Here is a 25,380-nt window from a genome sequence, read left to right as displayed (position 1 = left end):
TAATACTATATATAACTTTTTTACACTTTTATTATTCTAATGTTATAATGTTATAATAATTATTATTTACTTTACCTTTTAAGTTTATTAGTATTCTAATGTTAGCCAATAAATAGTAACTTTAGATAATTAATTTAAGTCTATATATTAAAAATCAAAACCTTTAATATTATAACTCTATATATTAAAAATAGAAGTCATTATCTATATATTAAAAACACTAGAAAAAGAATAGTAACTTTAATTTCACTAACAATAGAAGATACACTAATTAAACTACATTTTTAAATAACTACATACACAACTATTCATTGGGATTGATACGGGCGAAAATCTAAATATGGGAAATGGATAGTATCACCCTAAACTAAGCAAAATTGGCCAATACCACTCCCAACTTTTATTTTGGCTCTCATCACCTCCTACTTAACATTTAGGTGTCAGTGTCACCCCTTCTTTAAATAATCACTAACTGAGTTTGTTTTTTAATCCTACGTGATGGCATGGGGATGATAAGGTGGACAGCCTACGTGGACTGACCCTTTTATCATCTCTATCTCTCAAAACACTCACAAATATATGTACATAATAATTCATATTAATATACAAACACAACCTCATATATCATATATCTATAGATGAGGTGTAAGAAACACAACACCGATCTCAACAGCATCAACGACGTCTGCGCTTCTTGTCTCTGTGAACGCCTATTCAAATTAATCCTCACTCGGAAACAAACCGAAGCCCAGGACCAATCACAGAACAACCGTAATTCAAACACAAATTCACCGTTACCTCGTTCTGTTTCTCCGTACATCCACTGGAAACCCGTACAGCAACATAATTCTATTACAACTGTCCAACAACCTTCTAACAAACCTCACCTGAACCACAGCCGCTCAGATAAAGGGTTCTACAACTCACCGCGGATAGCAGTTACTTCCGGCGGTTGCATCGGCAGTGCTACTTCTACTTCATCGAACAATAAGAAGAAGAAGAGATTAATTAGGTTTTCATCGCTTTCAAACATCTTCAGATCTAAAGGACATGACGGAGACTCCGATTCGATTCACGGAGCTTTCGTTTCCACTTCCGGCGAGCCGAGCGGCGCTGCTGGTAAGCCGACGTCAGTGACATCATCTCCGTTGTGGTTCTCGAACGTTCGTCCAGTATCCGATCGTCGTCAGAAGAAATTATCTGCAATTTGGGAGAATATGTGTTTGTGTTGAATTAGGGTTCGAATTATGTTTCTTGAGATAAAGATGATAAAGGGTGAGTCCACGTAGGCTGTCCACCTCATTATCCCCATGCCACGTGGGATTAAAAAACAAACTCAGTTAGTGATTATTTAACGAAGGGGTGACACTGACACCTACATGTTAAGTAGAGGGTGATGGGAGCCAAAATGAAAGTTGGGAGTGACATTGACCAATTTTGCTTAGTTTAGGGTGATAAAATCCATTTCTCCTTCTAAATATGGTCAATCAAACTGGCACGAAGGTTGAGGTGCATATGAGGGTTGTGTAATGCCCACATCTTTGACTCTTGTTGTGCCTCATCAACCAATACAACCTTGTCATGAATGTTGCTCAAATCGAATTCACGTATTGCCCGACCTTTATCTTGGATAGTCATCTTATGCCATGTATCTTAATACTTTTGGGGTTTGTTTGGTATGGGGTAATAGAATGGATGAGGGAATGGAATGGACGAGATAATGGAATGGATATGGGAATGCAATAATTCATTACTATTCCAGGTCTTGTTTGGTTACTATGTTGGAATGAAATGAATTATTACTGTGTATTGTTTGTTAGACATGAAAAGACGAAGAAATAAAAGGGCGGTGAGTGGTTGTGGTCGGTAACGGTGATTGTGGGTGGTCATAGGTGGCGGCGGTGGTGGATAGCGGTGGAAGAAATAGGTAGCGGTGGCGGGTGGGTGGCGGCGACGGTGGTGGTTGGTAGCGGTAGAGGCAGGTGGTGGTGGCGGCAGGCGTCGGTGGTAGGTTGTGGCAATGGTGGTGGGTGGTAGCGGTGAGTGGCGGTGGTGGGGACGTCAGTGGTGGGCGACATTGGTGGTTGTGGTTAGTGGCGGTGGTGGGTGGCAAAGGTGGCGGGTGGTGGTAGTCATCGGGGTGGCGGCGTAGGTAATGGCCGGTTGCGATTGGCGGCGACTGGTGGGTGGCGGCGTCGGTGGTGTGTGGTGGTGGTGGTTGTGGCGAAGGTGGTGGGTTGTGATCGTCGTCAGAAGAAATTATCTGCAATTTGGGAGAATATGTGTTTGTGTTGAATTAGGGTTCGAATTATGTTTCCAGAGATAAAGATAGAGATAAAGATGATAAAGGGTGAGTCCACGTAGGCTATCCACCTCATCATCCCCATGCCATGTGGGATTAAAAAACAAACTCAGCGAGTGATTATTTAACGAAGGGGTGACACTAACACCTACGTGTTAAGTAGAGGGTGGTGGGAGCCAAAATGAAAGTTGGGAGTGACATTGACCAATTTTTCTTAGTTTATGGTGAGAATGGAATGTTTTATGGAATGTTAATGGAATGTGCCATCGTTACTTTAGGACACCAAATAATCGTTCAACATCTTTTGTTGTTGATTCTTGGCATTTTGCAAATTTAATTCTTTTATTATCTTCAGGATCTGGTATACTTTTAACAATTGTTTCATAGTTAGGGTATATCTGGTTAGCAAGATGATGCCCATGCTTATATTCAAATCCGGAAACCATAGACGAAGAATTAGGTCCGGTACCGTTGAGAACCTCTGACTGACTAAGAACGTTTAAATCATTATTTAGACGATAAATGTTATGAAAACACAAAGTCTAACATTGTTGAGCGATGTCCCTGATTGCCACACATAAATTGACCTTGCCATGCATTTGGCCAATTATGCCATGGTCAATGCGTACAACCGATACTGCCTAGCATTCTGCAGAAACCATGTCTTTCTCGTGGGATGTATATAGTTATTAAGTGTCCTTCCATGTTCATTTACACAAATACTTCTTGCTATGTAGCTCAATTATACATTTGGATAATGATACAAACTTTCCCTTAATATTTTTTCGGACATCTTCGGATATCATCCCATGAATCATAGTAGTTTGGTATGCCATTTGAGAAATCGCGGATGTGAACTTTTGTAAGGTAGGAAAACCCCGTATACCTCGAACATCATATCAAAATGTAAAGAATGAGTCCATATGCACCAATTCATCGACAATACGAAGGAATAGGTGACAACTCATTCTGTATCAACGTCTAAATTGTTCATCATGTGAACAAGGTTTTCTGCAAAGTATTTGGCCACCGATCCTTTCGGAGTACCTACAACAAGTAGTGAAATTAAAATAAAACATTATTAAACTACAACGAGTTTAGGGCCCGTGCGTTTCGGCAAAACCTTTAAAGCAAACAAAAAACAAACATTGAAAACGTTAAATCACGTACGTGTGTCTCAGATTATTACGCAAACAAAACAGTAACATTGATTTGTTAACCAACCTTTGGTGTGACCTAATACACTTAAGCCTATTTTTAATTCCAATCCCCTTTGTATCAAAATTTTTGTGTTGTTGTAAATGTAACTTACATGCGAAATTTTATTCTTAATACTTAACTTTAATATGCACCACAAAACAAAATTGAATCTATTGAGAGGGAAATGTGTAAAATTTAAAATATATTGCAAATATTATATTTACAGATGCAATATGAAAGAATAAAAAAAGGGAGGGGTGTTTCATAGTATATGTCTATGTAGCTCAATCAATCATATATATATATATAAGCTTTTTTATGGACATGGTTTATAAAAACATGAAAAATCATGTGCTTAAATAGTTTAAAGATCTCTACCACACAATTACCATCACCACCCACCACCTAGTTGCCACCACCTCAACACTTCCACCACCAACACCTCACCACCACCACTAACGCAACATAACCACCACCATCGGAACACAAACATAGCCGCATTCACCTCTATAGCCACACATCTATTGTCTGCTCTCTCTAAACCCTATACTCTTCATCATCCATCATCATCACGGCCGTCACTCCAGAGCTACTTATAAAAACGCAAAACCCTAGATCTTGATACGTGAAAGCTTGTGACGAGTTGTGACCACCTTTGGCCACCACCAATCACCGGTGCAACCTACATCAAGCCGCCGCCACTACAACACCACCACCTTAACGCCACTTGCCCAGTTTTTCTCTAGACGGAAACTCGTCTGCCACTATTGCCGAAAATAAGGCAGGGTTTAATCATGGACGACGACAGTGACATGACGCAGTTGGGGCGATAGTAACCAATATTTTTAACGACCACCAACGACTTGGTGGCTAGTGGTGGTGGGGAGCCAACTCTAATGGTAATATCATATGAGAGTGTGTGAGAGAGACACATGGGTAGTGTAGTGGAGTGGTGGCCAATAAGAAGCAATAAAAAAATAATAGTAACTTGTGAAGAGTGTTAGAAGTTGTTAATTAATAGTGGGATAATATATAATGTAAAATATTATTTACCTACAATAAATAAAAATGTACAAATATTTAAATAAAAATATTATTTACGTTAAAAACAATAAAAAATAAGATTAGTACCTTCCAGATCTCTATTTAAATGAGCACTCCTTGTTCTCGGTTGCGACATTTGTTCAACATAATAACCTTAAATGCAAAATATACAAAAAATCATTATCAGGATCCGATCAACATGCTCATAACCATCGTGCAACCGGAAGCTTATTCCGGTTTTTTTTGTTTAATTTTATTGTCGTTGTTTGTTTTTTCAAATTACAACTTATGACTTTCGTAGCATCATGTTAGTTTTTTTTTTTGTTTATTGTTATTGTCTCTGTTTAAAAAAAAAATACAGAAAAATGGATGGTGAGAAAGGAAAGAGGATATGCAATGTAGCCACACACATCATTCAAAATTGCATGTATGCGAATTTGGATAAGCCCTTTGCTTTAGTTGGTGGGATGTCTCTGTATTCGGACCCACAAGTGCATTTTGTTGCCATTCAGATGTGGAGATCTTTCTGTCACGTGTAGAAATTTAAATACCATTTGGTCATCTAAATAGTTGTCACTTGGCTCATGGCCCATAAAGGGCATTTCTCGCCTAATCAGCATCATAACGTCCTGAATCAAGACCGTATTGGCAAGAATTGGTTAAGAACCGACATGAAACATTGTGCCGAATTGGGCAATAACCCTATACTTTGGAACTGGATTGTTGTCAAACTTGAAGCGAAGCAGTTAAAACCAGGTTTTAAACTAGTCGAACCCGATCCTTTGACTTTTTTTAACCCAATTTCAACAAAAAGTGTTTCCGACATTTGTTGACCCATACCGCTACTAATTGCAACCTCACTTATTTGGGTGGATTGGATGATAATCGTTTGAGCCCATGGACTGTGTGGAAGAAAGTTATGTTTTTCAAAATCTAAAGGAGTTTGATCTCATGGGACTGTGTGGAAGAACGTTATGTTTTTTCTAAATCTAAAGGATGTTTGAGTATTTGGTAGTCCCGAGGGCATTCTGTTTAAACAACCATAATCTCTATAAATTATAGAGAAAGTATATATAGTTATGTGTATTATATCCTACAGTGGAGAACCTAAAATGAAGAAACATTTAGAGAGTTGGCAGTATATCTCTAAATATAGGGATTTCTATTCATCTCTAAATAAATTTTGTGAGTATATAAAACTGAGAAAAATAATAAAATAAGTGTTTGTAAGTAAAATAGAGATAAAAAATAATAAAATAAGTGTTTGTAAGTAAAATAGGGATAAAAAATGGATGTGAGGTTTTAACAAATAAACAAAGTTTACAAAAAAAGCATGTATTTTAATTAAATTAGAGTAAATTACAAAAATCGTCCTTTATGTATGCTACTTATTCCAAACCGTGTCCTTTGTATTCAATATATACAAGAAACGTACTCAATGTTTGCAAAAACTTGCATGTTATGTCCTTTAGCCCTAACTGAGTTTATTTTCATGGCTAAATCTGAGTAAGTAGACCCCACATAAGGGTATTTTGGTCATTTTATTCTAATTACTAAAATAAACAATTATAAAAAATAATATAAAAGAATTTTATTTATATTATATATATATATACACACACAAATACACACATACAATCTCTCTCTATCTCTACACTCTTTCTCACTCTAACTATCCACCACACAACCACCCAACCACCACCCACTTGCCACCACCACCCATCTCTCCCACCGCACCACCCGCATCCCCAACTAAACAGAATAACAAATACCTTAATATCCTCATTAAAAACTCCATAATCTTGGACACATAAAGCCTCGTTCCAGTTTCAATTCTAGAAGCCCTGCCACCAGGTCCAAAACTCAGATCCACACCACCTAACATATCATGATTCTAAGCAGCAGGAGCAACATCCGTTGCCTAAATCAGATGCACAAAACCTTTACAAACATCTACAACATTCCACCCAATTCAACCATTAAATCAACCTAATCAAACTAACTAATCAACCTTAGTTGTGCCATAAGGAGTAGATCTGTTAACATCGCGGTTGTTGAAGCGATGTGCAGGTCCCGGTCCAGATGCTGGACCACGGTCGCGGCCGTCACTGTCGCCGGACTTCTTGTTTCTCTTGATTAGGTCGCTGAGTGACATATCTAAAGCAGCATCGGCCATGATTAGGTGGATAAAAGGTGGTATGTTGAGCGAATCTGTGGCTGCAGATGAGATGATTGAAGGTGGTGGTGGTTGGAGAGGTGGGTGGTGGATCTGGAAGAACGATGGAGGATAAGAGAGAGTGGTGGTTTGACGGCGCATCTAGATCTCCGATGACGGCGGCGGAGGTGCGGTGGTGGAGGTGTTGATGGTGGTGGAGGTTGTGCTGCAGGAGTGGAGGTGCGGTGGTGGAAGTTCAGTGCTGATGATGGAGGTATGGTGGTGGAGGTGTTGACAGTGGTGGAGGTGCGGTGGTGACAGTAGAGGTGTGGCGGTGATGGTGTGTAGATGGTGCTGGGTGTGTATGTGTGACTGTGTGAGAGAGAGGATGAAGGAGAGCTATTGTCATTGATGTATATGTAATATATTTTTTTTAAACATGATTATTTGTTTAGGGTAAAATGTCTAAAATACCCTCATGTAGGATCAACCTGGTCAGATTTAACTATAAAAACTAAGCCAGTTAGGGCTAAAGGACATAACACGCAAGGGTTTGCAAATATTGAGTACTGTTCTTGTATATATTGAAGACAAAGGACATGATTTGCAATAACATACATACATAAAGGACGAGTTTTGTAATTTACTCATTAAATTATATAGATGGAGATAGTGATTTTGATGTCAATGCTTAAGGTCATGTATAGTGGAATAACTAAAAAGTACAATAACTATTGTCACGTACACCAAGACACTATAATTAAATTACAAAATAACTAGATGTAGCGGTTTAACTATAAATTAAATAAAAGGGAAAATTAAACAAAAAAATTAATACATAGCACCACCACCTGAACGACACTTGCCCAGTTTCACTCTAGACGGAAACCAGTCTGCCACTATTGCCAAAAAGACGACAGGGTTTAATCATGGACGACGACAGTGAAATGTCGCATTTGGGGCGATAGTAACCAGTATTTTTAATGACCACCAACGACTTGGTGGCTAGTGGTGGTGGGGTGCCAACTCTAATGGTGGTATTAGATGAGAGTGTGTAAGAGAGACATATGGGTGGTGTAGTTGAGTGGTGGCCAATAAGAAGCAACAAAAAAAAATGAATAGTAACTTGTAAAGAGAGTCAGAAGTTGTTAATTAATAGAGGGATAATATATAATGTAAAATATTATTTACCTACAATATATAAAAATGTATAAATATTTAAATAAAATATTATTTACGTTAAAACAATAAGAAATAAGATTTGTACCTTCCAGATCTCTACTTAAATGAGCACTCATTGTTCTCAGTTGCGACATATGTTCAACGTAATAACCTTAAATGCAAAATATACAAAAAAATCATTCACAGGATCCGATCAACATGATCATAAACATCGGTGCAACCGGAAGCTTATTCTAGTTGTTAGTTTTTTTTTGTTTAATTTTATTGTCGTTGTTTGTTTTTTCAAATTACAATTTATGACTTTCGTAGCATCATGTTAGTTTTTTTTGTTTATTGTTATTGTCTCTGTTTAAAAATAAATACAGAAAAATGGAGCTGTTTAAAAATAAATACAGAAAAATGGATGGTGAGAAAGGAAAGAGGATATGCAATGTAGCCACACATATCATTCAAAATTGCATGTAAGCGAATATGGATAAGCCCTTTGCTTTAGTTGGTGGGATGTCTCTGTATTCGGACCCACAAGTGCATTTTATTGCCGTTCAGATGTGGAGATTTTTGTCACGTGTATAAATTTAAATACCATTTGGTCATCTAAACAGTTGTCACTTTGCTCATGGCCCATAAGGGGCATTTCTCGCCTAATCAGCATCATAACGTCCTGAATTAAGACCGTATTGGCAAGAACTGGTTAAGAACCGACCTAAATCGTAGTGTTGAAAAGGGCAATAACCCTATACTTTGAAACTGGATTGTTGCAAACTTGAAGCGAAGCAGCTAATAGCTGGTTTTAAACCAGTCGAACCCAATCCTTTGACTTTTTTTTAAACCCAGTTTCAACAAAAAAGTGTTTCCGACATTTGTTGACCCATACCGCTACTAATTGCAACCCTACTGATTTGGGTGGATTGGATGATAATCGTTTGATAAATCTAAAGGAGTTTGATCCCATGGACTGTGTGGAAGAAAGTTATGTTTTTCTAAATCTAAAGGAGTTTGATCTCATGGACTGTGTGGAAGAAAGTTATGTTTTTCTGCATCTAAAGGATGTTTAAGTATTTGGTAGTCCTGAGAGCATTCCGTTTAAATATTTAAAACTATAATCTCTATAAATTATAGAGAAAAATATATAGTTATGTATATCCTATATTGGAGAACCTAAAATGAAGAAAACATTTAGAGAGTTACTATTCATCTCTAAATAAATTTTGTGAGTATATAAAACCGAGAAAAATAATAAAATCAGTGTTTCTATGTGAAATAGAGATAAAAAATTGGATGTGAGGTTTTATCAAATAAATAAAGTTTACAAAAAAAAAACATGTGTTTTAATTAAATTATATAGATGGAGATAGTGATTTTGATGTGAATGCTATAAGATCATGTGTAGTGGAATAACTAAAAAGTACAATAACTATTGTCACCTACACAAAGACACCATAATTAAATTACAAAATAACTAGATGTAGCGGTTTAATTAAAAATTAAATAAAAAGGGAAAATTAAAAAAAAAACAAAACAAAAAAAAGATGTGATTGATAGGTGTGTAGTGGACCCCTTTTTTTTCTTTAGCATCTCCTATGGGCTTGGCAGAGGGTGCCTTTGGCACAGGGCCAGACCATTAGCATAAATAACTTGGGTCTAGGTCTAGGGTCTCCAAAATAATAGGGTCTCTACTTAAAACAAAATTAATTCACTAATTATTAATAGGTTTATTGGATTTTATCATCCCTAACTGTTGGCTATTAGTCGCTGCCACCCCCAACTATCACTTTGACGCCCGCCACTCCCAACTTAACACTTAGTTTGTTCTGTCACCACGTCGTTAACTGATCACTAACTTTTGAGCTTGTTACTATACTTTTCGGGGTGTCCAAAGATCACTGGAACCTTCCTAAGATCCCTATGACACCCCAAAAGTATAAAAACAGGATCAAAAGTTAGTGATTAGTTAACGGCGTGGTGACAGAACACACTAAGTGTTTAGTTGGCGGTGACGGGCGTCAAAGTGATAGTTGAGGGTGGCAGTGGCCAATAGCCAATAGTTGGGGGTGATAAAATCCAATGACCCTTATTAATATTAGTACAAACTTATTGTTTAAACATTGTTCGAAAACAAGATTATATAACAACTCTATACAAGAAACCAAACGGCTTGTAGCCTAGCGTTATTAAGGGGTGTGATAAGTTGTGTCTCCGCCAGTAGTTGAGGATTCTAGTCTGATGATGGACAAATATATAAATTTAGAACTATGTTTAGAGTATGTGTGAACTGGAAGAATGTATTGAACATGTTACGTTTTCAGGTGTTAAATGGTGCAATTTTGTCACCCAGTATACCAATATTATAATAAGTCCATCCCGTAGTGGTAATCATAGGGCCGTCCCTGAGAATGATAAAATACTTTTGGGCCCTGTGCGAAACAAAAAAATTGGGCCCATGCCTATAATATAAAGTCATCAGTCATATATCAAAAACCGCAATACGACTATAATTGTTAGAAAATAAATAAAAGAAAAGTAGTGTAGCAAAAAGAATTGAATATATGTAAACATACCCAAATTAGTTTGGCAACACGAATCTTGTCATATAAATAAAAAAGTAGAACAAGATATTGAGTTTTTCTAAGTTTATATTGTAAATAGTTAAATGAGAAATAAAAAACCTACACGAAAACATGTAAAGTTTGATACGTAAATGATTAGATGAGAAGAAAAAATGAATGAACTTGCTAATTTGTGAAGGCCTAAATTTAGATGTGAAAAATCAAAATGAAAATTAAAATATAAGCTTGAAAAATTGAAATTGGTGTGAGTATTGATAAAATGAAAAAAAATCAGCCCCTTGGCCTCAAACAAAAACAAAACATGAAATAAAAATAAAAAACAATAACAAAACATGAATTAAAAATGGATAACAAAAACAAAACAAGAACTAAAAAAGAAAAAAATGAGTGGGGGATTCGAACCCGGAATGCACGCTTCAAGTTAATTGATGCCAGCCATTGAGCAAAAGGAGCAATTTATACAATTCTTTCTAGAGCAAATTTATATGTAAAATGTATATTATTTTGTAAACGATTTTGGGCCCCTAAATGTTTTGGGCCCTGTGCGATGGCACCTCTTGCACAGGCCCAAAACCGGCCCTGGGTAATCACTTGCGATGTGGGGTTATACAATACGAGTCAAATGCGTAAGAAACAGAGTTATATAACTTGAGTGTGTAGTGGTTAACCCCTTCAATTATATATATTCATTCGAATTAACGTTTCCACTCAAATGCAATCATTCACCGCACCAGAGATACATGACATTGCTTTTATTTTATATACATCGAAGCATTACAAATTACAATCAACAATACATGAGGCTGCCAAGAGAATTATACAAGGACCAAATATGACTTGATTACCATTTTAAATACGATCCAATGTGAAACGTGTAGAGAGTTAGATAGATATGCTATATGGAACACCCTTTCCGGTCACCCCAGGTTCAGAAAACGGTTTGAAAAGTTCATATGGCAGTAAGCCTGCCCCACTTCTATTCCTAAAATTAGGATCATTGTTCCTTAAGTCTATGATACTTTCAAGCTCCTTCAACCCACCACTGAACTCTTCAAATGCAGCCTTTATAGCTGGATCAGCAGCCCATGCAGGCTCCATGGTTGAACCAATGTACTCCTCATCTGGTGAATGGTTTGATAAAATATCCAAAACTGACATTACTTTGGTAGCTTGAATTTGAGTAGGGAAAGAATCCAATAACACATCCTCAGGCTTATTTATGAATGCTTCCCACTCTTCAACTGTTGGATCTTCATTAGGCATTTTAGTTCTTGCAATGGTTGGTCTGTTGGGAAAATAACCGGCAAAATCATATTGACCAAAGTTGACGGCTGAATGGTGACCAGAAGACACCCACATGATTGTTGATACTATTTTGATCAGATCTTGTTGTGTTTTTAGTTGTGGCCACCATGGTTCGTCTTTTTTGTCTGCATGTCCAACTGTTCGGATTTCGGTCCACCATTCTTGAAGTTCTGTATCGGATTCTACAAGGTTTGGTTGTGGGTAGTAGTGGTTGATGTATGTAGTAGCCCATCGCGTAATGGCATCCCAAAGAAGTAGACCATCGTTGGCGAACGGATAGTCCTCAATTGTTAGTTTTATACCATGTGGTGCACCTTCATCTTCCACAGCCATTCCCCTATTGATCAAGGTAAATGTAAATCTTAATTTCACTGATCAAGAAAAATATAAATCTCAATTTAGTGTGTCTAAAAGGGGTAACGTTATTATAGTAAACAAGTTTTCAAATTTCTATTAAAGTCAAATTATTTTTTTTCCTCTAAAGTTATTCAACTTTCATTAGATCTTCAATCACAAACACACACATATATGTATATTAAAAACTTATAAAAGTAATTAGTGAGGCAAATTAAATACATATGAATCGTATTTACTATTAAGTAATTTATTTTCAGCTTGACTTAGCTGAACAATATGATACGTGATCATTATATCAGTGAATTTTTTCCATCATTATTACCTCATATTTCAAATAAATCAATAAAAAGATAATTAGTAAACAAGATTCATATATGTTACATTTCTCTTATTTTAAATTGGTTAAAGTTTATAGAAATTCATATAAGGTTGGAACACCTAAAAATAGTTGAGTACATTTAAAAGAACAAAAAGATTTTAAATCACTTTATTAAAAGAATTGAAGAAGTTTGGTTACTGTTACTCGAGTTTTTTCTTACTATCTAATATTACAAAACCATTCACCAATGACCAAACTGATGGGAAGGTTTTTTATTATCTAATTTCACCAAACAACCTCTATGTTATTAAAAAAAATTATTGGTTTAGCCCCTTAAATGTTTGCTGATGATGATGTGGATTTCTTATTTTATATGTTTTCTTTTAATGTTTAGAACACGTGGTAAAAATCTAGTATTACCTGCTAATTAGATCAGCTGGAAGTGCCTCGTGATCAAAACGCCATTGTTGAGCATATACATCAGATGAAAATTGCATAGAATATTTCAACAAAGAGAAAGATGTCTCGATAGTACCACCAGCGTTAATCAGGGCTAGTCGAGCGAGTCCATTGATTTCCATTGTATATCGAAAATGAGGACATAATAGTCTTTGTATGGGGTGCATTTTGCTAAGGTGACGGTTGGTAGCAATTATGTAAGGTTCAGTAACACAATGAGTTCTTAACCTACAAATTAGCCAAGCGCGCACAATTAATAAATTATACGAGTTACTGAATATAGATAATATGGAGCATAAAAGATAACCAACCAATGGCTAATAAGCTGGTGATGACCAGAATCATGAGCAAGGACATGAGCCTTGGCTAGCTTCCACAGCCACGCACCCGTAGCATCCCAGCAGGGCGTGTACACATGCTTCCATTGTGGTTTCCCATTACTTGGTGGGCGAGTTAACTCAATGACTAGTGGCCTCAGTGTTCCAGTTGATGTGAGAAACATTAAGGTTCTTGAACCATAAAGAGTTGTCCCTTCAAGCTCTCTAACTTTATTCACATAAGGTAGAAGGAGATCATGGTAATCCAGCAAGAACAATTTCTTTTGTTCCAATGCCTTATTACAAAAACAAATAAAGTCAAAATGATAACACAATATGATTTCATTATGTATTTTTCTTTTATATTAGGGAATCATGTGACTAGCCCAGTAGACCGACAAGTTTACAACTTTTTTTTCTTCAAATAATTATAAACCTAAAAAGAGCACGCTATGTGTTAATTTTGTGCCACTTGATGCAGAAGACCCAGAATTTTGCGCCAAGGCACAAACGATATGTAATCCTGAGCCGAACACCAACAATTGAGAACGACACTTAAAATGATGTATAAGTAGAGGCACAACAGAACCATGCATGGTGCATGAGAGTTATGCCCTGGCTCCAGTGGTTCCAAAGCAATTAATTTGTAGAAAAAGTATATCATACAATATGACTTAACGTACGCTGCGTACACGATGGTAAAATCGCACGTTATGTTACCAAAAAATGAAAATCGCATGTTTCAAAAACCTAGAAATCACATGTACATAAAAAAAAGGATATCGCATGTTTAAAAATAACCCAAAATCGTATGTACAAGAAAAAATTGAAAACGCAAGTGAAAAAGAAAAAGGGAAATCGAATGTTATAAACCATATTTCGCATGTTGATACTGAATCTCGCACGCAACGTACATTAAGGAATTTTGTACAATAACCGGCCTCTTAATTTTTATGTCATGCTATCTCCTTTTACGCAAAATGCAACACAAACTAACCATGTTACGATAAGTGGCGACAAAGTACAAGTTTTTTAAATTAAATATCAATGTTTGTTCCAATGCATTTTTACAGGAACAAGAATAAAGTGAAAAGGATATGGTGACATAATTTCATAATGTTTTTTTGCTTTCATATTACCTCCTCAAGAGTCATGAAACCTTTTATCTCTTGCTCTACAATCTCTTTGGTGATTGCTGACTCTGCAGGTCCATAAACTTTAGGGTCTAGTTTGCTCATCAATGGCCATTCCTACATAGTTTCATCACACAATTAGCTTCACCATCCTCCAATTTCATAACTAAATCTTTAAAACATAATAATGCGCGAATACTAATGTGCGAAAGAAGTTGATGCTGAACACACCGTGACCAACTGTATGCTATACGGATTGAGACCAGCGAGTGTTTGTCGACAAAATTCCTCGTCCCGAAACCAAGAAAATGAATCCCCTATAATTATAACCATTAACATCCGAAATCACCATAATCAAACACACATGCACACACATAGTTTGTAAGATATCTTTCTTACTGTCATTCATCCGAGGAGTTTCGAATTGTAGCACACTTTTCTTACTACTGGCAATTGATTTAACAAGTCTTGGTATAGCACTTAGAAGTCCATTATGATCAGATGGAAGCATATCAACACCTTCATTATAAAGCGATCCAATATCCTTGAATGATGAAAATCCCTTGTTAGGGTCCGTCAAATTCGACTCTAACGTTGGTATAACTCCATGTAATACTGAATACAATGCCGTTGCCCCAAATGTTACTGCTTTTATCTCCGAAAAATCTTCATCTCTAGGCACGTAAAACGGGAGTAACGTCCTCGACTCCGACTGGGGTTCTGAAATTAATTTCACATAACAAAATTCATTGCATATACACTTTGCTAGCTGCCTAACTAAAATGGATATCCAAACTATAGTATTATGTACCTGTGGAGGTCATTTCACGACCAGTTCGGCAACGCCTAGGGTAAGGATGTGTCTTCCCACCAAGCACGGGGCGAGCCAAATCTGAGCTTGATTCAGGATCACCAATATCATTATACACATCGTAATCATAAATTCTTTCAAAAGGCTTGCGCTCTCCTTCACCATTGCCTCGAAGAGACTCGAGATCTTTCTCCCTTAATGATTTCAGCCCCACAGGCGTGTCTGACGGTAGATATGACTGTTTCACCAACCGTAGACTGATTAGAGGGTCGCTGATATACGATGGATTATACGATTTATTTTTACTTTCGTTTAGAAACGTTAACTCACACATCCTCTGAAGCTACATCTAAAGTTATATCATTGTATGCTATGAGAATAGCATACAAACTGGCTTTTTGTACACAATAAAACTGAGTTAATGTTTTCTAACTGTGCCTAATAGACTTTTGTCTTGTTAAATTTAGAATAAAAATGAGTTTTTATTCTGTTCAACGTTGTAGAAAATAGTCATTTAGTGCTTTTAAAAGCACATTTCTAAAGCTGTTCGAAAAGTTGGCAGTTTGGTGCTTTGAATATAAATAGGACATTACGTAAATAATAATTTAACATTTTATAACTCTAGCTAGTAGAGATGAAGAAGAGAGAAAGAGGGTTTTTAAGTAAAACGGTTTTTGATTTTTAATATTGATATTAATAAAAATAGGTTAAATGGTAAAAAGATCAACTTATTTTCATATACGCAATACACATGATCAAATTTAACTCTAAAGTTTAATTGAGTCAGGGTACCATCTGAAATCATGTGCAAACATAAAGGACACCAAGTGAAATTTTAGTACTTAAACCGTGGGGTATGGTGGGCTTGGGTTGGGACATTTGTTGACACGTGGAATGGGAGCCCCACCACCCAAACCCATGCCCATGGGGTATGGTGGGGCTTGGGTTGGGGGCATGAGTTTGGTTTGGCCATTGAGAGCCCGCCATGTCACCTTACTAGCCCGCCCCACGCCCGGCTTCAAACCCACGCCCCAACCCAAGCCTCCGGGGTGGTGGCTTGGGCGTTTTCAGCCAACCCACGCCCAACCCAAGCCCCATATCCCATAGTCTTAAAGGATACCGTCTAATAAAACATTGAAACATAAAAGACGAAAAGTGCAGATTTCTCCGTAAAGAAGTAAGACCCAGATGTAACTAAAAAATCTGGACTTTTCAAGTCTTTAAAAATGTGTGGTAGATATAACCTTTGAAATTTTAGCTAACCATGAATGAGACGGTGGACCAATTATGTTCCTTTATATAAATTGTTTAAGAAGAAACTTAATGTAAGAAAAAAAATATATATAATGGTAATACGATAAATAATTTATAATTACTTTCATTAATTAGGTTAAAACATTTCATTTTACACATTTTAAAATTTATCATACATATATCGAAATTTATCATATACATATCAAAAATTGTCTTTTACTGAAATTAGGTTTGTTGAAAAAGTATATTTTAAAAATGAGTTACAAGACTAATCATTTAACTAATTTAAAGGAAAATAATAAATTAATTAAAATTCTAAACTTACCTATATGCTCTTATAATAACATTAAATACATAATCGTCAAAGAAATAATGCCCTTATAGTACAAATTATTAGATAGTGATCGGTTTTTTAATGGTGGCAATTCAAGAATACACTAAAACCAATTTGAATAATTTTCAAAGAAAATAATAACAAAATTAAATTGCTAGGTTGCAAATGAACCAAGCCAAGCTCACTTGATCTCGAATTCAGCTTGTTTAATTTACAGAGAGCTAAGACTCAAGCCAAGCTTGTTTGAAGCTGTATTTCAAAAACTCGAACTTGACTCGTGAGTAGGTTTTCAAGTCCGGGCTTAGCTCGTTTATTATCTTTATTATAAATATAATGTTATAATTATTTATCTTTAAAATTATAATATTTATATATAATATGGCATATATTATTTATTTACTTTTATTGTTATTTATATGTAGTTATAATAATTATTATATATATATATAGAAAATATATTTTTTTTAGAAATAATAAATTTTGTATAAATGAAAAACGTGTTTAGGCTCGTAAGCCGGCTCTAGCTTGATACGTGAAGTTTGGGCCCGGGCTCGAACTTGTTTAGTTAAATCAAGCACAGCTCTCAATAAATGTGCAGGCCAGAGCTCAGGCTCGAGCTTGTTTATGCTCGACTCGATCCAAACTTTTAGCGAGCCAATCTCGAATAGCTCATGAGCGCCTGGCCTCGTTAGACACTACACCTATATAATGTTTAAAAAACAAGAAACATAAATATTAAAAACCATTGAAGAACACCAAGATAGAGTTTTAGGATGAAGAAGAATGCATGAACCACAAGAATGTGTTGTTGGTTTGAAAATGGGCATATGAAAATGGACCAAATTAAAGATATTAATAACTTCTACTATAATGGCTTAAGTTTTCTTTCAGAAAATTCAACCCTTTCAAGGTATATAAAATCAAATTCACCACTTTGATATTTAATTTTGCACTTTGGAAGGCAAACATCATAAAGCCAAAATAATCCTAAAAGTTTTCTCTCTAGAATTTGAAGAGTCGCCGGTGTGGTAGCCGGAATTGCCCGTCGGAATAGCGTGTGTGGTCCCGATCTTCTCCCGGAAGATTTGGTCTCGTACCTTGCATTCTATCCTGATTCTGCGTCCCCTACACCCGGCCGCCTTCTTTTCTCGTCGCTCGAAACGTTCCACTCCTCCCCTCCATTTCCCACAGTTGGTTTCTTGATATCTTCGGGGCTTAGCGGGTCTGATATTGATCGCGGCTATCTGAGTATAGTTTAGCTAGATCGATTCGAATCCCATTAACACCCTTAGGTTCGAGTTGCCGCTGGTTCTTTTGTCTATTTGTGGAGGGTTTCGAGGAGTGATATGGCTGTTCAGAATGATGGTGGAGTGGACCCTGGTAATGGCGGTCCATGGCAGGACGTGCAGTACCGGAAGAACAACAAAAGTAAGGGGGATGGGGTTGAATGGACATTCTTAGTGCAAAATCTCTCGGACAAGGTCACAAGGAATATTTTGTGGCGGGCATTTCAACCATTTGGGTTTGTTTCAGACGTTTATGTGGCCAGGAAACGGGATTCAAGAGGAAGATGTTTTGGTTTCGTCCGATATGTTGGAGTGGTGAATATGCAGGAGACTCTTGCATCTATGAACACTATAAGGATGTTTAACATGAAGGTGACTGTCTCATTAGCTAAGTACGATAAAGAACATAAAAAGATTAATTATTCCTCCGATATACTGGGACGAAATGTTTGGAGGCCAAAGGAGTACAATCGGGTAAACGGAAACGACGCTGAACGTAACGTGGCGGGGGGACAGAATCCTGGTGGATACAAGAGCTCTCATAATCAGCCATCGGACCTCGGCTCATCAGGCAATAACCCTGTGCGTGAAGGGATGTCATATGCAGACTTGTTCAAAAGTAAGGGTTCGGATGGTGGCCATGGTGCCAAAGTTGTCAAAGTAGATGGTAAGGGGTCACTATACCCGTTACACTGCATCGGCAGATCGGTCCTGGGTTACACAAAGGAGGTTATGACCCCGAAGATGGTGAAGCTGGCCCTAGATGGAGAAGGTTTATCAGACGTCGGCCTTTCCTATGTGGGGGGGAAGACGTACCTATTTACGTTTAAAGATAGGAAATCCGCTAACCTATGCATGGAACTTCACTCACCTTTCTTGGACATGATGTTATCTAAATACTCTCTCTGGAATGGTGAAGATATCCCGTTTACTCGAATTACAAAGTTAAACATTACTGGTGTGCCCGTCCTTATCAGGGATAATAAGTTATTTGATGATATTGGAGCTCTGTTTGGGGAAGTGATTCAACCGTCTACGTTCTCCTGGCAGGAAGAAGACGTTTCAGTGGGGTCTGTCAAAGTGCTTACATCTCAAATCTCCAGGATTGATGAAGCTGCGGTGATAAAGTGGAATCAAAAAAGTCTCGTCATTTGGGTCTCGGAGGTTCCGGCTCCAAGTTACACTGAGCCAGATACGGGGCCATCATGGAGCTCTGATGAGTCAGGATCGGAATTGGAATCGGACTCTGAGGATGAATCGGAGGGCATAGACGACCTTGAGGAAGGAGAAATTAACCAAAACATGGGGCCGGGAGATCAAATGCAGGAGGATATGCAGACTCCGGTGACAGAAGTCGATCCGTCTAATCCGGTTCCGGTGGGAAATGAGAATGTGTCAGAAGTCAAGGAGTCGCAGGAAGTCCAAAAGCTTGATGACATTAATGTGGGAGAAAAGGCAGCCGGTGTGCATGGGGAAGATAATATGGCGGCACGTGATTTACGACACAAAAGGGATGTGGGGGGTAAAGTAAATGACCTCAGCTGTAATGGTGATGGTGGACTTCACATTAATTTTTCGGGTAGAGAGCAGGTTGGGCTGGGTATTGGGTCTCCTAGTGTTGGGCCTACCCCATTGGTGAACTTGGGCAAGAGAAATAGAATTGACCAGAGCCCTCCATCGATTGGGTCTGTTCAAGGGCCTACACAAAAGATGTTTTATCATCCCAACTCACCACTGGACCTGAATACTCCGGCTTCTGAAAATTTGGTTTCTGGGGAAGCTGACGCCGACTCCCATAAGTCTCGTGGAGGTGCGAATACCGATGCAGGGCCTGGATTGCGAGATAGGGAGAATTTCCCGAGCCAAGATCCTCGCCAGGAAGTAGTTGCTCCCAATCCTATCTGTTTTGAAGAAGTGCTGGCCACATTTCAAGTTGGTTCTCTTATTGGTGTCGATCTGAAAGGCTTTGAGTCGGCCACGGAACAGTGCATTGTCGATGAAGGGGTAAACAACGGTTTAAAATGAATTGCCTTTCTATAAATCTTAGGGGGGTGCGGAATAACAGGAAATCGGATTGGATCAGAGGGCTGAAAACAAGTTATGGTGTCCAGTTTCTCGCAATACAGGAAACAAAGGTACAAGATTCGGAGGCGTTTGTGTTTAGTCAGTTCTGGGGTAGGGCCGAGTACAAGATCGCTACTGTGAACTCACAAGGAAGGTCTGGTGGGTTGGCTTGCTTATGGTGTCCCGCTGTGTTCAGGTGCGACAATCTAATCCATAATAGGTATTTTATTGTTGTCTCGGGTAATATGGTCAGATCTGGGTGTAGAGTTAATTTGATCAATGTATATGCACCAAATGATGCGGCTAATAGGCGGGCCGTGTGGTCGGAAATATTGGGGATTAGAAACTCGTTGCAAGGGTTATGGATTTTAATGGGGGATTTTAATGAGGTACGGAACGCTAACGAACGTATGAACTCAGAATTCAGTGAATCAAGTGCAGAAGCGTTCAACCAGTTTATCTTATCGGCTGGATTAGTGGAATATAACATGGGGGGAGGGAGTTTTACGTATATCTCAGATAATGGCAGGAAACTGAGCAAATTGGATCGCTTCTTAGTATGCTTGGGTTTCATGGAGAATTGGCCTAATGCATCCGTCACTGCCCTTGACCGGGAAGCGTCGGATCACCGTCCTATAGTGTTGACAGTCTCCCAATCTGATTTCGGTCATACACCTTTCAGATTTTTTAATTCATGGTTTGAGATCCCGGATTTTACTACCTATGTGTTGGATAGATGTGGTAATTTCTCATTCTCGGGACCTGGAGATCTTGCCTTGGCTATCAAACTAAGATGGCTAAAAAACAACATCAAGGTATGGCTTAAAGAGGAAAAACATAGGAGGGAAGGAATTTATGGCAACAAGAAGAAAAGGTTGGCGTTCATCGAGAGCCTGGCGGAAGAACGGGCCCTTCTTGATGAGGAACTTAATGAAAGAATGGAGTGTAAAAGTTTCGTTGCTGATTTCGATAGATTGAAACAGTTGGATATCCGACAGAAATCCAGGTCTAGGTGGGCAATTGATGGGGATGAGAATTCCGCTTTCTTCCACCAAATCATCAACTCAAATATTAGCTCAAATAGGTTGAACGGATTGATGACCAATGGGGAATGGACCACTAATCCGCTTGCGATCAAAGAATCTTTGTTTGATTTTTTTCGCCTTCAATTCACGGAACCGATGCCAGTGAGACCGAACCTGGTATGCCCAAACTTGACTAGCATTACTGATTCGGATGCCGATATGTTGGTAAGCCCTTTTTCTGAGGAGGAAATTAAAGTTGCGGTATGGGATTGTGAAGGTGATCGAGCACCGGGGCCAGATGGTTTCAATTTTAAATTTATCAAAAGATGTTGGTCGGGACTTCGGTTGGATATCATAAAGCTTTTTGATAAGTTCTTCATGGAGGGATCTCTCAACAAGTGTTGTACATCATCCTTTATCGCTTTAATTCCCAAATCGAAAGATCCGACGGGGCCCGCAGACTTCAGGCCAATTAGTTTAATTGGTGTTATCAATAAAGTGATATCTAAAGTACTCGTGAACCGGCTTAAAGGGGTAATGGGGAAGCTGATTTCGGAACATCAATCAGCCTTTTTGGCGGGCCGAAGCATTACGGATGGCCCTTTGATACTAAATGAAGTACTTAATTGGTTAAAAGCGTCCAAGAGATCGGGGATGTTCTTCAAAGTTGATATCAGTAAGGCATATGACTCAGTTAACTGGGCTTTCCTTAATTCGATTATGACCCAAATGAACTTCCCAAGCAAATGGAGAGGTTGGGTTATGGCTACGTTATACTCGGCCCGTGCATCAGTACTAGTAAATGGGTCGCCAACTAGAGAGTTTGACTGTTCGCGTGGACTAAGACAAGGTGACCCGCTTTCCCCTTTCTTATTTGTCATTGTTATGGAGGCCCTAACTGGAATTATGAAACATGCTACCTCGCTTGGCCTTTTTAGTGGGATAAAAATCCCAAATGGTGGTCCATCTTTATCTCATTTGATGTACGCAGATGATGTAATGTTCATGGGTGAATGGTCGTCATCAAATGTGAATAATCTAAGAAGGGTGATGAGATGCTTTTACTTAGCCTCCGGCCTAAAGATAAATCTTGCTAAGTGCAGTATATATGGGATTGGAGTGAATGATCAGGAAGTACAAGATATGGCCTCTATCATAAATTGCAAACAAGGTACGTTCCCATTTAAACATCTCGGCCTGGTAGTAGGTGCAAATATGAATCTTACTCGAAATTGGAAGTCGGTGGTTGATATCTTTAAACACAGACTGTCACTATGGAAAGCCAAAACACTATCGTATGGTGGGAGAATAACACTCATAAAATCTGTCTTAAATTCGTTGCCGACATATTATTTCTCCTTGTTCAAAGCTCCTTTGAAAGTAATTGAGTCGTTGGATAAAATAAGAAGAGTGTTTTTTTGGGGGGGATCGGAAGAAAAGGCGAAAATGAATTGGGTAGCATGGGATAAAACAATCGCTCCGGTGGAGTATGGGGGTTTGGGTTTCGGTTCACTTAGAGACGCGAATCTAGCTATGCTAGCTAAATGGTGGTGGAGGTTTAAAACAGAAAAGGATGCTTTATGGCGTCAAGTAGTATGGGCGATTCATCATAGACCGAGGGCATGGAGTGAATTCCCGGGTAAAGTCTCAATAGTTGGGCCATGGAAAAATATCCTTAGCATATGGCAACCGCTCTCCTTGGTTGGAGTTGATATGAAACAGGATATATCGGCGACAGTAAGAAATGGTAAAAGCATATCCTTCTGGCTGGACAGGTGGGCCGACCCATCGCCATTGTACCTAAAATTCCCGGACATCTTTAAAATCGAATCGGATAAAAACTGCAGCGTGGCGGATCGGTTGGGTTCCGGACAGGCTGGGCCTGCTCTCAATTGGGCCTGGATTCGGTCTGATTTAAGTGGGGTTGAAGCGGAACAATTACATCAGCTCACGGGCCTACTCAATGGTTATGTTCTTGAGTCTGGGCCGGATAGATGGGCCTGGAAATACGAGACCAGCGGGTTTTTCAGTGTGTCCAGTATCAAGTCCTGGCTTGGTTCTTTTAACCGATCGGTCCCGCAACACATTTTTAAGTGGAATAGTTGGGTTCCAAAAAAAGTAGCGATCGTAGCTTGGAGAGGCGAGATGGAGAGGCTCCCAACCAGGCAGGCTTTGTCAGCTCGGAACGTGCCGGTTTTGGATCAAAGATGTGTTATGTGTGGCGAGTATATTGAGACGTGTGAACACTTATTCGTGTCATGCCAGTTTGCACAAATAATATGGCAAAATGTTGCGGATTGGTGCAAGATTCCCCCTATTTATGCGTTTGGATTAAAGGATCTACTGGTTTTACACGAGTCGGTCTCAGGTTCAAGGATGAAGAGGAAAGCGCTGCATGCGGTAGTCTTGGTCTCGATCTGGTGCCTTTGGAAAGCAAGAAATGAGCTCGTATTTAGACAAACGAACCCGAATACCATCAAACTGTTGGAGGAGATTAAAGCAATGGCGTTTCTTTGGGTTAAAAATAGAGCTAAATTGGAGGCTTTCTCATGGGAGGCTTGGAGTCGCTTTTATTTTGGTTAGTTTGTAATGAACATGTATCTGGTTTGGTGTTGATGTAACTGTTGTATATTGGTGGTAGCACCTTGCTACAAGTGGAATAAAATTTTTCTGTCGGCCGTTCAAAAAAAAAAAAAAAAAAAAAAAAAGGTGTTTTAAGACAATTCTGACCTTATCGGTAAAGAAGATTCGTTTATCAGGATTATCATGCTTAGAGTGAATCCAAGATTCACAAGGAAAGATCACTTTGCCACCATCAAGAACAATATCCTTGATGTACGCCTCTTTATGGCGTATATTTTCTACCAATATCGCGCCTATATCCCCAAATTCTTCAGGAACCTCAATCTCGAATTCGTATTTATATGATTTACTCTCATCATCTAACCCGTCACAACTTGCGTATGACTTAACAGTCTTCTTCTCTTTTCCCCATGCTTCACACAAATGTGACAAAAAGTGAATAATAACCATAATAAAGTTCACACAAATGTGACAAAAAATGAATAATAAACATAATAAAGTTGGTTAGATCAAAGTTTTAAAAAATATACTTCACTCTAGAAAGTTTATGGTTTTTGTATTGTAAATTACTATAAGTTGTCATAATTTTATACGACAATCGTTTAACTATTTTCAACCGCAATAAGAATACTCACAATCAAGATCATTAGAAACAAGTTCCACCAAAAACGACTTCCCTAAAAGATCAGTAACACTATCGGCCACATTTCCTATAATACCCACAGTTACTTGGGCAAGAGCGTCGGTAATGGTTGGTAGAACGGTTATGACACCTTTCATCGTCGTGGACTCTGCAACAGAATCTATCTTAGGCGGATCTACGGTGGCGTTTCTTTAATGGTGGAGGTACGGCCGGTCGAAGGTGATGAACGGCTTATCAGGTGGTGGTAGTTTGACGTAGTGAGGTTGGTAGTTTGTATGTTCAAATAGGACACCTTTATGGGCTTTATTTATAAGGAAAGTTTCGTGCCAATAATCTTTTATCATTAAAAGGTTATACATGTTTTGTCATAATTTTATTGTAAGACGCATGTCAAGAAATCAACGTTAAGTATTTAATTCATTTAATTTTATCTTTACTATCGTCAAAAAATCAACTTAAGTATTTAATTCATTTAATTTTATCTTTACTATCGTTGGACGTATGTATTTTTAAACACGTTTTTAGATGTACAAATCATTCTCTCTTTTTATATAAAGTTCTAAAAATTATATATACAATTATACATGAAAAAGTAAGGTTTGCTATTCATTTATTAATATAGCCGTTCTAAGCTATTTAATTAGTACCGACTACGAGATTTAATAAAGTCAATTTGTATACGCGGGTGTCATAAATAAGCGATGATAAAGTGCTCTAATGGTGGTCACGGGTATTTAAGTTTCATTTATATTGAGTTTGGGTGAGTTTTCAACTTCAGATCTTAAGTTTTAGTCTGAGTGATAGAGGTTTCTGTAGGTCCCTTCACGGAGGATGATGAACCTAAACCTTGTTATACTAACCCACTAGCAAGTGCGGAATCCAAGCTAGCAAGCAAACCGGGATGAAACAAGCACAAACACACAAGGATTCACCGATTAACACCACTGTATTAATACGAATGAAAGGTTTCAGTTACAAGCACAATGTTCACAAATGTATTTTGCAAACTCTCTAGTGTGTGTGTGTGTTTTCGGACAGAA

General features: G+C 38.1%; 2 protein-coding genes across 2 annotated transcripts; one reads left to right on the top strand and one right to left on the bottom strand.

Annotated features, from left to right (window-relative positions):
• Positions 1 to 638: 638 nt before the first annotated feature.
• LOC110901305 lies at positions 639 to 1,232 on the top strand. Its single transcript, XM_022148142.1, has one exon. It carries the CDS (start codon positions 639 to 641, stop codon positions 1,230 to 1,232), a length of 594 nt encoding a protein of 197 aa, XP_022003834.1.
• A 9,903-nt stretch (positions 1,233 to 11,135) lies between these two features.
• LOC110898672 (lipoxygenase 2, chloroplastic) lies at positions 11,136 to 24,633 on the bottom strand. The gene is made up of 9 exons (XM_022145488.2): positions 24,333 to 24,633; positions 23,845 to 24,110; positions 15,152 to 15,389; positions 14,740 to 15,060; positions 14,572 to 14,657; positions 14,347 to 14,457; positions 13,202 to 13,503; positions 12,852 to 13,118; positions 11,136 to 12,092 (listed from the first exon to the last, which is right to left on the bottom strand). Exons 1-9 carry the CDS (start codon positions 24,475 to 24,477, stop codon positions 11,333 to 11,335), a joined length of 2,496 nt encoding a protein of 831 aa, XP_022001180.1. The 5' UTR covers positions 24,478 to 24,633; the 3' UTR covers positions 11,136 to 11,332.
• Between the last annotated feature and the right edge of the window lie 747 nt (positions 24,634 to 25,380).

This window comes from Helianthus annuus, chromosome 13, assembly GCF_002127325.2.
Source record: "Helianthus annuus cultivar XRQ/B chromosome 13, HanXRQr2.0-SUNRISE, whole genome shotgun sequence".
Lineage (NCBI taxonomy): Eukaryota > Viridiplantae > Streptophyta > Magnoliopsida > Asterales > Asteraceae > Helianthus > Helianthus annuus.
This window is presented reverse-complemented; position numbering and strand designations above follow the sequence as displayed.